Source organism: Dunckerocampus dactyliophorus, chromosome 1 (genome assembly GCF_027744805.1).
Source record: "Dunckerocampus dactyliophorus isolate RoL2022-P2 chromosome 1, RoL_Ddac_1.1, whole genome shotgun sequence".
Lineage (NCBI taxonomy): Eukaryota > Metazoa > Chordata > Actinopteri > Syngnathiformes > Syngnathidae > Dunckerocampus > Dunckerocampus dactyliophorus.
In genome coordinates this window covers 9145461-9161114 of record NC_072819.1, presented here as the reverse complement: position 1 = coordinate 9161114, position 15654 = coordinate 9145461, and the positions used below count along the sequence as shown (strand labels likewise).

At 40.8% G+C, this 15654-nt stretch overlaps 2 protein-coding genes across 2 annotated transcripts in view; one reads left to right on the top strand and one right to left on the bottom strand.

Moving 5' to 3' along the window:
- Positions 1 to 7112, bottom strand: part of LOC129180223 (bone morphogenetic protein receptor type-2-like) — a 46366-nt gene extending 39254 nt beyond the window's left edge. Inside the window, exon 1 of the mRNA XM_054774465.1 lies at positions 6144 to 7112. Coding sequence (XP_054630440.1) covers positions 6144 to 6237 — 94 coding nt within the window. The 5' untranslated portion in view covers positions 6238 to 7112. The remainder of the gene's footprint in view (positions 1 to 6143) is intronic.
- Positions 7113 to 11000: 3888 nt separating this feature from the next.
- The window catches only part of LOC129181192 (dedicator of cytokinesis protein 9-like), a 106915-nt gene continuing 102261 nt past the window's right edge, over positions 11001 to 15654 (top strand). The window contains exon 1 of the mRNA XM_054776021.1: positions 11001 to 11329. Within this exon, the coding sequence (XP_054631996.1) occupies positions 11222 to 11329 (108 nt within the window). The 5' untranslated portion in view covers positions 11001 to 11221. The remainder of the gene's footprint in view (positions 11330 to 15654) is intronic.

Sequence of the window (15654 nt, the reverse complement as noted above, 5' to 3'; positions counted from 1 at the left end):
AACAAACACTTGAGGGAGTATGGTGAGCTTTCGAGGCTCACAATGTGATCAGTCAAACAGCAGCTATATCTAGCCAACGCTGGACACCCGTCCGTATGTGCGTGACAGTCACAAGTCAGAAAGCAAACAACCCAAAAAAATAATTTCATTCATCGGACTAGATGACCATCCTTCGTCAACGGTGGAAGACATGGGATTCGTCGGCTGCTCTCTCACTTGGAACCCACCTACGTGCCACTGCTGCCACTGTAGTCCTGCTATACAGTAGTTGCACCAATGTACTCGATCTCACATCCAAAGTCTTCCGTCCACGAATCATAAGCCCCTAAGATTAGGAGTCATTTCCAAAAGTAACAGGACTAATTTGTGTGTTTCACGGACACATAACCGATCTGTGGGGGATGCTTGCTGGTTGGTATTAACCTCAATGGACCACAAATGAATTTATACTATTTAATGTTTGTTTTTCTAGATTTGTCTAAACTTCTGTCTTGCTTAAAGGTTCTCATCTATAAAGCTTGTGTATGCACAAAACAGGGCCACTAAGTTGCGTATGGTGTTTTCAAACAAAGCGTGATATAAAAAAACAACCTGATGTCAGAATGTGTGCACCAGTCCGCCACCTTAACAAATGTTAAGAGGTGAAGTGAAGTTATTTGTTAGAAACATGCATCGTTGAATTAAAAAAAAAAACATCTGTGGAAAGCGCTGCTGCTTAACATTACACTGATGGATATCATTTACCACTCAAATCTAATATCCATTATTGTATGTGCTCATCAACATATGAGTGATGACTGTAAATAGATTGATAGCCGTGGTAGCGTCCTTAAGTATCATAAACACCATTATGCATGTATTGGAATCCCGACTAAAAGATACATTAAAAAAACAACGCAGCACTTACTGTATATTATTTTTGATCATTTTGTTTTATCATCATTAGAAGATTATTACGTTCTTCATCACATATGTCAAGCATGCCATCAATAAACATATATTCATCAATAAACAAAAAATCAAATAGGCTTGACAAGACATGGGCAATCAATTTCTAATTAAAAGTCTATCTATCAAGCAGATTTTGAGCAATCTAATGTTTGTACAATAAAGTATATAGTAAATATTAGAGCTGCAACAATCGAAGATTAGATGATTGATTGATTGTTCAATTAATCAACAACTATTTTGTTAGTTTTTTTATTTTAAAATGTAAATATCCTCTGATTTCAGCCTCTCATATGTGTATATTTTTTTATTTTCTTAAGTCATTCATGAAAGCAGAGCTATTATCTTTTAGGAAAAACAAGATATTCAAACACATTAGCTTTGACTTTGGAAAACTGTGATCCACATTTTTGTCTCTTTTCTGATATGTTGCGGAACAAAACCACTGACTGTTTGTGATTGGTTCACATTGATTTGGTTCTTCTAGGGCAAGCGTGTCCAAACTTTTTACCCGTAGGGCCACATACTGAAAAATAAAAGGATGCAAGGGCCACTTAGAACTTCCAACAAAAGAGATGCCTTTTGTGATGTAGGTAAAAAGTTTAGTAGTATTAAGTTCTGTTGTCTTTCCTTTTTTTTTTTTTCCTATTTCTGCTATGGTTTTTTAAAATGTTCCAAATATGTCAACTTATTTCTGAAATAAACTTCATAAGTTTTCTTTGTATAATATTTTTACTTTCGCCTAATATTATAACTTATTCCTCAACCTAATTTTCCAAAAAAATGTAAACTTTATTTGGTTTTGTTTGCTTCTGGTAACATTAAAACTTTTAAAAAGTAACGTATCTTTAATATTTCAACTCTGTGCTACAAGAATGACATTATTTTTCCTCACAATGTTACAAGGTAACGCTCACAAAGTTGTGACTTTTGTTTTGATAGAATACAACTTTTTTTTTCTTAATACACTCCTGATACAAAATCTTAAGACCAGTTGAAAAATTGCTAGAATTTGCATTTTGCACATTTGGATCTTAATGAGGTTTTAAGTAGAGCTACAATATGCAAAAACAAGAAAGCACTTTGAAAAGTATCCATCCATCCATTTTCTATACCGCTTCTCCTCATTAGGTTCGCGGGGGCATGCCAGAACCTATCCCAGCTGACTTCGGATGGCAGGCGAGGTACACCCTGGACTGGTCGCCAGCCAATGGCAGGGCACATATAGACAAACAACCATTCACACTCACATTCATACCTATGGACAATTTAGAGTCGCCAATTAACCTAACATGCATGTTTTTGGATGTGGGAGGAAACCGGAGTACCCGGAGAAAACCCACACATGCACGGGGAGAACATGCAAACTCCACACAGAAATGCCCAAGGGAGAATCAAACCCAGGTCTTCCCGATCTCCAGACTGTTACTGTGTTGGCCAACATGCTAACCACTAGACCACCGTACGGCCCACTTTGACAAAGTAATTTATTGAAAACAACAATTCAACTGAAATAGGCTGTTTATCAGCTGATCAACAGTTTAAGACCATCGCTCAAAAAAATAACAAAAAACTCTCTAAACCAGAACAAAAAATGTTCTCAGTAAGACTCACTAATGAGTAGCTCCACCATTCTTGTTCATCACTTCAAAAATTGGTTTGGGCATGCTTGATGCGAGTGTTTCAAGGAGGCTAGTGGGAACATCGCTCCAAGTGGTGAAGATGGCTTCACGAAGGGCATCAACTGTCTGGAACTGATGGCCATTTTTATAAACTTCCCTTGCCATCCATCCCCAAATGTTCTCTATGGGATTTAAATGAGGGGAACATGCAGGATGGTCCAAAAGAGTGATGTTATTCTCCCTGAAGAAGTCCTTGGTCAAGTGAGCATTGTGAACTGCAGCGTTGTCCTGTTGAAGAACCCAGCTGTTACCACACAGACGAGGGCCCTCAGTCATGAGGGATGCCCGCTGCAACATCTGCACGTAAGCACCCGCCGTTTACGTGCAGCCGACCCTGCACCACCTGAAGCTCCTATGTTCCACTGAATGAAAAAGCACCCCAGACCATGACGGACCCCCCCTCCACTGTGCCGGGTAGAAAACATCTCAGGTGGGATCTCCTTGTCATGCCAGTAACGTTGGAAGCCATCTGGACCGTCAAGGTTAAATTTGTTCTCATGAGAGAGTAAAACTTTTTTACACCTTTCAATGTCCCATGTTTGATGCTCCCTGGCAAAGTCTAAACGGGCAGTTTTGAGACGAGGTCTTTGAATTTGTTTTTTAAAACTTTTCCCACAGATGCCGTCTGATGGTTATTGCGCTGCAGTCGGCACCATTAAGGGCCTTAATTTGGGTGGAAGACCGCCCTGTGTCTTGATGGACAGCCAATCAGATCCTCCGGCTCAGGTAGGTGTGATTTTTTTGTGTCTACCACTTGACTTTTTTGTTCCATAATGCTCAGGATCTTTCAAAAAATTAGAATGACTGATTTACTGCACCCAACCTCAGCAGCAATGGTACGCTGCCAGAGGCCTTGCTTATGCAGCTCAACAGTCCGACCACGTTCAAAAAGAGAAAGCTTCTTAGCTTTAGCCATCAGGAGGGCATGACAGTGTGAATGCCTGACAGAAGTTTAATTGTTGTTTTCAATAAATTACTTTTTCAAAGTGCTTTTTGTCTCACTCCCCCTTCTTGTTTTTGCATATTGTAGCTCTACTTAAAACCTCATTAAGATCCAAATGTGCAAAATGCAAATTCTAGCAATTTTTCAACTGGTCTTAAGATTTTGATCAGGAGTGTATTTGCACTTTATTTCTCATAAAATTCCAGCTGTTTTTTCCATTCCTGCTGCTTTTTTCCCCAGCTGTTTCATGTCTTTCTTCTTGTACATTTTCTTTTGGTAATATTAAGCTTTTATTCCCATAACATTTTGACTTTATTCTCGTAATATAACTTTTTCCGCAAAATAATTTTCCAAAAAAAAGCAATGTATTTGTTGTTTTGTTTGTTTCTCATAATGTTACAACTATTAAAAAAATGTTTCTTCTTTAATACTTTATGCTACTAAAATGACATTATTTTTCCTCATAAACATTGCGACATGATTCTCATAAAATTATCACATTTTTTTTTTTGCTAAATTAGATTTTTAGAACGTGCCGCGGGCCAATGAAAAATCAGGTGAGGCCTGCAAATGGCCCCCATGCCGCACTTTGGACACTAATGGTCTAATGCCTAACTGATTACTCGATTAATCGAAACAACAAGATTCAGATTAATCGACTAAGAAAATAATTGTTAGTTGCAGTCCTACTAAATATAGTTTCATAATAATAATCACATTAGGTGCAATTATCTAATCTGCATCATTATTTTGGCATTACAGTTTGGCGTCTGATACAGGCATATTTTTAAATAGCCATAAAACAGCCTAGAATACTGTTAAAAATAGGGGTGTCATGTCGTTTTAAATTGTGCATGAAATCAAAACTGTGCTCCATAAAATGGAGCAAACTGGCACAACCGTTGGCACCATCAGCGTATTCACCACTCTGCACATTTGTTTCTTACTCTTGTCTATACCACACAGGGATGAAAAACTGTTAATCACACTGGAAGGAAGGAAGGAAGGAAGGGAGGAAGGAATGAAGCAAGCAATAATATATGGATTACACACACACACACACACACACACACACACACAAAAATATACAGTCCAATCCAATTTTTCTCATTTATCAACCGATTCAAACCACTCCAACATCAAAATGTTCATCTTAGCACAAGATGGCTGTCTACTGACACCTTCCAAAAAATTCTCAAATGTTCCGTAATTCCACATTCCCCGCAACGACTGACAATTTCCCACATACCCTTAAATTCCCACTTTTCCCGAAATTCCACATTTTTTATGACACAAATTACCTTTGATGTCGACAATTCTTACTACATCCACATTTACCAACCGATTCAAACCATTCCAACACCAACATATTCAGCTCATCCAAAACAAACAGGCTATTCCCAAAAATCCCCCAAATATCATGGAAATGCCATTCCAGCATCATAACATTAAGGATAACAATTTTCCAAATCCCGACAATTACCACGTTACCTCGTAATTACACATTTTAGTCCAACTTCAGCATTCCCACGCAATTTGCTCCAGTTACCAGCGTTTCCATTCATTAATTTATGTGTGGCGGCCCGCCACGATTACATTTGGACCACCAATGAAGAATTTGGGGCTAGCCTTTTATTACGTTTTTAAAAACAACCTCTCATATCTCTAAATAATCTCTCACAATCACTGTCGTAATTAATATTACGACAGTCTGAGTGGCAACACGTAACAAGTAAGCTAGCACACACAACAAAAACAAACCACCATTATATGTGGGTGATGACAACTAAGCACGAACAACAAACTCTTAACTTTAACTGTTGTTTTCGAGTGCCCACAAGGCATGCTGGGTATTTGTATCACATTTCTTCTGACACAAACCAAAATACTCAATTTTAAGCAATCCACACACAAACACTTGAGTTTTGCGTCACGACCACTTATACAAATTACACCGTGGCGTCATCCACCACCCTCAGCCACAGATAAATTGCAGGCCTGGGGAAAACACTGTCTACTCATATCTGTACAGTATTATTCAGTTGATAACAGACACACTATTTGCGTTAACTTATCTTTAAATATGATGCACTTTTCTCACACATTCCACAAATTTCCCCACACATTCACTGGTCCAGCATCTCAGTGATGAGTATCTTATCATGCTCAAGGTCTCACTGAAGCCTGGCCTCTACTCAGAGTCTGGAGGGGTGGGGTGGGGTGGGGGGGCAACTTGGCAGACAAGGCCTGCAGTATGTTTGGCAGTGTTTTTCCAGGCCTTTTGTACACAGAATGATTAAAAAGGAGCCAGTGTGGGCATTTGCCTCTGCGCTCCAGAGTAGCTATGCATGAAGGCTACCTGACAACAATGAGATGAGCTTCACAGATCAGTGCAGAACCCACACAGATAAGGTGCAAAGAAGATTAATGATTAAAAAAACCTATGAACCGCTAGTAATAACAACTGATGGTGCAATTTATAGCAAATACGTGACATGTTTACCAGTGGAACGCTACAATTAAAAAAAAAAAAATATATATATATATATAAACACATCAACGCCACTTACCGGCCACTGGCGTGAGGAGAAGAGCCAAGCAAAAGCCGAATTTTGCCAGGGACTGCATCGTTGTGGCTCGGCTCGCAGCCATGATCGAAAACATCGACTTTGGTCTGTCACTTGGCGCTAATCCACACTTGATTGGACTTGTTTTGGTTGTCTTCTTTTAGCAGTTATCACGTAAACGTCTTCTTCTATAGTTACGTCAGCTCAAATCAGTCGAATCGCTCTTTCGGGCGTACACATATTGATGCACGCGGAAACAACAAATAAAAAATAAGAGTTGCTTCTGTGTAGTTTTCGACGAGTAAACAAAAAAACTGAAGGCGTTTGAGCCCTGCATATACCCTACGGGTAGGCTAAGCGGTTAGCTTGTTTGGCGAAAACAAGCCATGTCTACAAGCTAGCATGCTAGCCTCTAAACGTCTGTCTGGAGCGACAAAAACTTAGCTAAAGACGGGGATAATGTCGCTCAAAACGACGCATTCTCCATTTAAATCACCTCACTCATAGACCATTCTCGGGTGCACGCGTAATTACTTCGTCCACCCGCGTCTGCTCTTCAGACAGGACGTTCCCATGTAATTACACATTAGCCAATTAGCTTGGCTAGGCGGCTAAATGCTATGGAGGCTAGTTAGCCAATGGCTAACAAGTAAGTTCACTGCGTCCGAGCTCATTTGTCAGTCTTCTTGTGAGCGATTTGTTACGCTAAAAAAGCGCACTCAGCTACTTTGCGACACGCCAAAAAATACTACTCAAGAGCTTGCAAGCGGTGGAGCGGGAGACGTATGTCTCCGGTATAGATCTTCCCCCTCGGCGGCCGACGGCGCTGGTTCGAGACGCTTTGGAGCTCCGTTAGACAGACAGACAGACAGGCTGGGCTGATGGGAACGCCTCATTTGCTGCCTCGTCTGGACCGCTCGTCTCCGGTATCATGTTGCTGTGGGTTGGCGTCGGGAGGGCGGAGGAGTACAGTACGCCGGAGTCAGCGAGGGTACCGCAGCGCCACTGTGCCGCAGACTGGGAGTACAACACCCTGGCAACGTCGGTCGCGTTCACGTTACCTCGTAAAACGCAAAAGTTAATCAAAATACGCCTGGTGCATTTAAAGGCCCCCGATATACAGCACCGGTCTAAAAAGTGCAGAGCATCCTGTGAATGTTTAAATGGTAGAATTTCATTAACATTGCTGTTGAAACATGTAACACGTTGACACCAATAATCAAGTCACGCAGTGACATTTATTGCGTGTCTGATTGCCATTTTTACCATTGTGACAAATACAATACATTTGTAGAGCAATTTTAGGGCTAAAAGCCTGTAGCCATATTTTTATAACTTGTTAATGTTACACTGGGGGTGTCCAAACATTTTCCACCGAGTGCCACTAAAAAAATACTAAAAAAATTAAATGATGCAAAGGCCACTCTAATATTTTGTAAAGGAACACAAGCTAATATGATAAGAAATTATATATATTTCCAGAAAAAAATGCATCTCAGCTTTGTGATATAGGTGAAAAAGCGTATTATTAGTATCAACTTCGGTCAATGCTTTTTTTCTTCCATTTTCACTGTTGTTTTTCCTTTAATTCTAAATATTTCAACTTTCTTCTTTATAATCTTTGTAAAATTTATTTTCATAATATTATGACATTATTCCCATACTATAACTTTCTCCCCAATTAAAAAAAATACTCATTAATTAGTTTGAATCTCATAATATTACAACTTTTTAAAAATAACATATTTTTTCTTTAGTATTTCAATATTGTACTAAAAGGACATTATCTTTACTCCCGATATAAAAAGCTTATTCTTGTAAAATTGCGGCTTTTTTTCTCGTGAGAATACAACTTTTTTCTCTTAATATTTTTGACAGTATTCTCATAAAATTACAGCTGTTTTTTCATTTTTGCTGTTGTGTGGGGTTTTTTTCCAACTTCTGATAATTATGCTATATTACTTTGTTCCCATAATATTTTGGCTTTGACGTTATAACTTTTACAAACATTTAAACTTTATTCATTTTTGTGTTTCTCATAATATTGTGACTTAAAAATGATTTTTTTTCTTCAATATTCCAACTTTGTGCTACTAAAATTACGTAATTTTTAAAAATAATATTACGTTATTTGTCATGTACCTTAACTTAGCTCTTAACTTGGCAGGCTGCACTTCTGGCTGGGAGGAATCTGCAGCCGCTTCACCCCAGGTGGTTGCTACACAGCTGTAGGCAATTGACAATCATCGGGTTTAAAAGCTCAGCACCGCCTCGAGTACGGCCCTGGCTCATTGCCTCTAGTCACCTCACAGTTGATGCCAAGTGAAGAGAACGCTTACCTGTTACTACCAAGTGTGTTTTGTCACAGAGCCTTTTCCTCTGTCGCCTTCTGTTTCATTCCTGTTCTGTTGTGAGTACCTGCACCTGTTTGTGCATCATTAAATATTTTTTATTTACACGCTGCCGCATCTGTCTCTGCATACTAGGAGTCAAGCACTCGACATCCCCAACAGCAAACAGTGCTTACCGAATGTGACAGAATGAGCCAGCCAAACCTGACCCCCGCAGAGACAATGTACCACAGCATTTTTTTTTTCGAGACGGCCGCTCAGAACGAGCGTATGCTGCGGGACCACAAGGCACCTGGCGGGCTCAAGGAGGTCCTCCAGGAGATGAAGACCCGCGTCGCTCAGCTCAACCAGGCAATCGGAGGCAAGGCCCACCTCCAGCCCCTTCTCCACCCTTCTGGCTCGCTCTGGGACGTCTGGAATCCGTCCCTTGGAGGGGGGCTATGGTCAGCTGTGCGCCCCCAGCTGCACAGCTGCTTCGGGAGCCGGCCGCAGTGACGACACTTCGCTAGAGTGAGGTCAGGTCACCCCCTCAGTGCCCGCTGTCCTTCCATGCGGGGCCGAGGTTGGATCACCTTTGGCTCTGGGCCCACCTGCGGCCTCGAGCAAGCCGTCGCTTGCCGCAGATCCGGCCGTCTCCCACTCCGTCGCCGCAGACCCGGCCCACCTTCGCCGGCTGCACTGTCGCGCAACCCAGCGTCGACACCTGACACCTTCTCGCTGGCGGCGGGGATGCTGGCTCGGCTTCGCTGTTCGTCCCATGGTGGGGGGCGTGCAAGCCCGGCGACCCTCGGCAAATCCTCCCTCCTTCCACCCTGGAAATTGCAGACTGATGGAACGTCTGGCATCCGTTCCGTTGGGGGGGAGGGATACTGTCATGTTTCGCAGGACAGGAGCGAGCATGCACTAAGCAATTGACAATCGTCGGGTTTAAAAGCCCAGCACCGCCTCGAGTACGGCCCTGGCTCATTGCCTCTAGTCACCTCACAGTTGCTGTTACGTGAAGAGAACGCTTACCTGTTACTACCAAGTGTGTTTTGTCACAGAGCCTTTTCCTCTGTCGCCTTCTGTTTCATTCCTGTTCCGTTGTTAGTACCTGCACCTGTCCATGTGTAACGAGTTTAAAGCATTGTTAATTTCACCAAAACACTTAGAGTATCATTGTCATGTTGTATGTATAAATATGTTAATGTACTGGTTTTGTGTGGCGCGAGTGTTGCGTCAGTGTGTGCTGGAGCGTGGTGACGTCATCACGCCACGGTGCGTGTGCGCTCTCGTCCATACCTGTTTCTGGCATGGACGAGGTGAGACGTAAAATGTGCTCTTTCCCCGAGAGTTGTGAGAAGTTGGTGTACTGTGTCGTCGCAGACTGTGTTGTGTGTGTGTGTAGTATCATGGATGTCGAGTGAGAGTTTTTGCCGTTTGTTTCGTGTTCTTTGGAACTTTTGTTGCTGACAAGGTGGAGGCGATCTTTGCTAGCACAGGTCGGCTAGCGGCCGTCTTTTCATGCCCGCACATGTGCAATCCGTTTAGTATCTCCCTTTTGATTCCCAGGGGAATCAGGGAATGCATGGAGGAGCACACAGTTCATTCATTGTATGTTTTGCACAGGTATGTCATTGCACCCGTTGTACATTTGTATTATTTCAAAGTTGTATTGTATTGTGTGCCATGTGCTGTGTTCCAATGAGTATTCCATACCTGTTTCTGGCATGGACGAGGGGAACCAGGGAATGCACTGTATTGCATTGTATGCATTGAATGCATTGTATGTTTCGCACAGAAATAAAAGACCTCAAAGACCATCAAGTCTCCTTCCTTCATAACCCACCAGAACACAACGCAGAGGAAAGTAAGGCGGGTTACACATGCATCATTAAATATTTTTTATTTGCACGCTGTCGCCTCTGTCTCTGCATACTAGGGGTCAAGCACTCGACATCCCCGACCTGTTTGACATTGTTCTCGTGAAATGATTACTTTTTTTTGTTAGATTACAACTTTTTTCTTCTAATATTTTGACTTTATTCTTTTAAAATTACTGCTGATTTTTTCAGTTATATTTTTAGAATGTGCCGCGGGCCAATTAAAAACACCCTTGTATTGCACTCACAAACCTACAAATCAACCACATGAAAAAAATGCTGCAACTTCATGGAGCAAAACAAAAGTTAGTCAGGCTCTCAGATACTTACTTTTACGTACGTTACGTTTTTCATCCTGCAGGGTTTATGTAATTACAGCCTTTTCCCCTTACATATGTTTTATGGCGTTTACTGGCGTTTTTGGTTTTGGATCATTTCTGTGTTTGGTCGTTTTCCACCGTCGGTATCCTGTATGTACTACTTGGTAACGAATAGATGTCAAACCTATCAGTGTCGTCCACCCCTACTGTGTAGTAAACGTAATGTCAGTAATATTCCAGCAGGTGGCGATGTAAGCTTGTGCCAGAGCAAAACTACATGTTGCGGTCACGCGTTGTAAAAACAGCAGAAGAACATTTTTCCCTAACAGTGATGCGCGTTTTATTCATCGGACAAAGACTTTTAAAAATAGGTGTAGTTTAACCCTTCATCGTGCCATGGAACATGATAGTATGAGTCTTTTGGAGCATACACCGCTGCTGCAGTTCTATGTGCCATATTCTGGATGTACGCTGGTCATTGTGGATGGACTGACATAAAAAACATGTGACAGCTGCAGACAAGCATCATTCTCTTTGAGACAGACAGCATGGCTTTACCCGAGGCGAGGAAGTTTACGCGGGGGCTCAATAAACCAGGAACTGCTGCTGAACTGAGGCAAAGTGTTTCTGAGGCTGTAAAGACGTCAGTGATGATGGTAAGTGGGCGAAAGAAAGCTCATCCATGCACACTAAGGACTTCATACTTAACATTTCAGCCTTTTTCTTACCCAAAGGGTCCTTCCCATACAAAAATGTATGCTACTAAAAGTAGACTACTTTTTAAAAAAATGCACGAATGAACATTAGCTCAACTTGTGGAGTAAGTTTGCAACCAACTAGTTGAAGAGTGAAGGGGGGGTTCTGGACCTGATGCTAATCTAATAATAACAATAGTCACTTTTATTGCAAATGTTGAATAAGAGGAGAATGTTAACGTCAAGGTAGCAGGAGCACAGTCACATTGTTACAACTTTCAAAAAGGGGTTGTTGCCAGGTAACCCAAACATACATTGCATGCTCCCAGGGGGACAAGAACACGCTTGAATGCACTCCCCCTCATCCACCACCCACGTCCAAGTGTACATTGCAACTTGAGAGGTGTCACAGAAACTGTTGACTAATCCATTTGTCTAACCATCAATCATTTTTGGATTCATCCTGTTTAGAGGGACAGGAAGGCTGGAGCCTATTCTAGCTGACTTGGGATAACGGGGTTTGGAAGTAAAGGGACACTCTGGATTGATCAACAGAAATACCAGCGGAATAATTGTTATGTATGTGTGTTTTTTTGTAATTTTATTTTTAGAATGTGGACAATAAAAAGTGAGCTGTGGGCCGCAAATGTGCCGTACATTGGACACCCCAGGGATAAATAGTCAATATAGCTGCCTCGTTAGGATTTTGGGTCAAACCAAAGCCAGATTGCCAATAAAGCCAGCATCATGTAAAAACTGGGCCATGAGCCCATCTCAATAGTCACATCCATCCTTGGCAATGATGCCAGTGATGATATGGCACACAGGATCAGGATCCTATCTATTTAATAATGCATAAGAAGGTGGTAGGTGTTCACTATTTTTAAACCTTCTCTTCTCTGTCGCTGGGTGTCAACGATAACCACCTGATGTTCCATCAATTATGCATACAAAAACTCAGTGATCGCATTACACACACACACGCGCGTATGTGTGCACACTTAAAGCTTTAAACCTTGGGGAAACACTGCTGTTACACTAATAGTGTCATTTAAATTCTTCATGATAGTGTTTTTTTTTTAATTCATATACAGTCATCCCTCACTTATCCCGGTTAATTTGTTCCAGACCCGACTGTGACAAGTGAATTTCCGCAAAGGTGGATTCCTTATTTATAAATAGAATATTTGTGTAGTTAGAGCATAAAAAACCTTTTTACGACCTTCTAAATACGCTATTTTTTAAACATTATTTGAGCCCTGTAGACATGAAATAACACCCCTTTAGTCACCTTTACACTTGTATTACCCAATATAGTAGGCTAATGTCAAATATTCCTCAATTTTATTTCAAAATCGGTTGTATATTACATATTTTAATGTCAGTTTAGACTCCCTGTCTGCGACCCACCCAGAATGGATCCGTGACTCACTTTTGGGAATCACTGTTGTAGACATAATAGGCAAAAATAAGACATGTAAGGCATATAAGACGCATGCTCGTGTGTTCTCAAGGGGAGCTGAGTGAATTGGCAGACAGGAAGTGACGTGGAGGGTTCAGAGTTGAGTTTTAGTTTGGCGTGGGTTATGGCCGCAACAGTAGCCCATGTTAGAGATTATTGTGCCTGTTGTGAGAGCATTCAAACCTGCAAAAAAGCCTGTTGTTCCGGCAATCAAGTCTGGTGCTTGTGTGTCTCACCAAACATTACAGTTACATTAATGTCACCTAGTGACCAGTGTAGAATACTACATATCATTACAACGTCTTTGGTTTTGTAATTATGTTTACGATTTTCAAATTTTTTTTAACATTATTAGAGCTCTTTTGGCATTTGTATTACCCAATATAATACATATAATAACAGAAAATAAGTCATTTAAGACATAAATAAGACTGTTGCTTGCGTGTGTCACCGTAGGGGAGCTGAGTGACGTCTGGGGTTCAGAGTTGAGTGTCGGTATTTCTGTGAATTGAGCCCGTGTTATTATTATGGTGATTATTTTGTTATTAATATTGTGGCTGTTGTGAGATCATTTAAAGTTGCAATAAAAGCCTGTTGTTCCGACGATCCAGTCTGGTGCTTTTCTCACCGAACAATGCAGAATACAACATGCACAGTTTGAATGTGTCTTCTGAATGCCTTATTTTTGTATTTTAGTTCATTTAGCTATTTGAATGCTTGAAAATGCTTAATTTAGGCAAAATAATACATATAATTAGCTTGTAATTGCTAATGACGTGCATACCTTTTTACTAATAATAGGCTGTATTCAACCACGAAACACCCAGATTTATTCATTCATATAGTTTTGAAAAAAACATGATAAAGTGAAACAGTGAAAGTTGACACTCGAAGTGGTGAGGGATTACTGTATAGACATTAAAAGACAACATATTGCACAAGTACATTTACTTTTAGTATTTTAAGTACATTTAAAAGTAAGTAGTCATACTTAAGTGGAGATGTTGATGTGGTAGTACTACTTTTATTAAAGTACAGTATGCTGCTTGTCGAGTAGAACGATACGTGTTTTCATGTTAAGTCTCCAAAAGTGTCCAAAAAGATCAGAAAAAGCCGCTAGATGCCAGATTGTCGCTATTTTTTTTGAAAAGGGCAATATGGAGGGTCCTGAATACTCGCTAAATATAGCGACAAAGTCACTAAGCTGGCAACACTGATCCTCCTGCTATGTCTTCTTACGCTCTTGTAGTGGTGGGCTGGACTACTCAGCATGCCTTGTGGGCACCATGTAAATACAGTTAGTTAATTGTTTGTTAGTGCATAGTTGTTTTAATACCCATATGATAGTAGTAGTTTGATTATGTTATGTGGTAACTTACTGTGTTACGTGTTTTTATTTGCAGTGAGTAGGGACGTTCTGTGCGTTCTCTTTGAGCTATGTTGTCAGGCCCGTTGTGGAGGCCTCGCTTGCAATAAAAATGCACAAGAAGCTTGCCGCACTCTGGGTATGAGGTGTGTTATGAACAGAGTTATGATGCCATCTACTGTACAGAGCAGTAGCAACAAGCTGTTCAGACAGTCTCATTATATAACGTGTAAATGAAGGAGGGCAAACAGGCAGCGCCAAAACTATTTAAAAAAAAAAAGTGGCAAATGTATCTATGGCAGTCCAAATTTATTTGTGACTGGCCACCAACATCTCTTATTTGCTGCATTGTGGTTCTATCCAATATATTAATATCAGTATTGGTACAATGATTTTTTGATAGCAGAATTCTTGATACAGCTGGATCTTATTCCATTATACTATACACACTTAGTAGTGTGTACTGTCATGCATCAGGAGCGATGAAGACTAATTTGCATTTTTTTTAAAGGAGACATCTGGCTTTCCCTAAAAGGATATGCACACTGAAATGTTTTCAGGTCAAAACGGCAAAGTATTTTATTGTTTCAGCCTTTCATCTACACTGAAACAGCGTTCTGTTTGAAAATGATTTCACCTGCCGCTGCTCAGTTCGTCCCGGAAACGCAGTCGGTTCTACGCATGTGCAGAACGCGCCTACATCCGGTCGCCCTATTTTTTGGCAGTCACATGTTAGTCATGTGTAATGTACGCCATCTGTCAATCTATGATACGGCAGCAATTTACGTCACACCCCCCAACATACACCCAAAACCGTTAAGATTTTCAAAATTACAACATAATCAATCTTTTTTTTTTCTTATATCATATCCATGGTGCAAGTGGATAATTTATAAGCCCTCTTTACTGGTTCCATATACATTTTTTTTCACCACTGAAAAAATACAGACAAAAGCATTTGATATGCAGATATGTTTGGATGGATGGAATTTCTCCCTTTTAGAAAAAAAATAGCTTAATCATCTACATTAATCCTCATTCGACTCTGCTTTTGGTTGTTTACAATGAAATATAACTGCACTGTATGTGTTTTATCCTATTTACAGTCAAACCTGTCTTAGCGGCCACCTTTATAGAAGGGCCACCTGCCTATAGCAGCCACTGAAAAATCCCCCCCAGCAAATTTACATGTTATAGACCCTGTGTATAGCAGTCACCTGTCCAACGCGGCCAGCAGCCACCCATTTTGTCTCCCTTGGTCAATATCTGACTGCATATAGCAGCCAAATTACCAACTCAAGTAGAAGCTTCATGAAGGCGTCGTGTGTAGACTTTAATTACTGAGTCCTAGCTCAGTCACAATCATTCACAAGATCCACACAAACTGTCAGTTGTTCTACATAAAAAAGCCGTCTTCTTTTGAGCTTGCTATTTCCTGGTCAAACATGTAACTTTAAG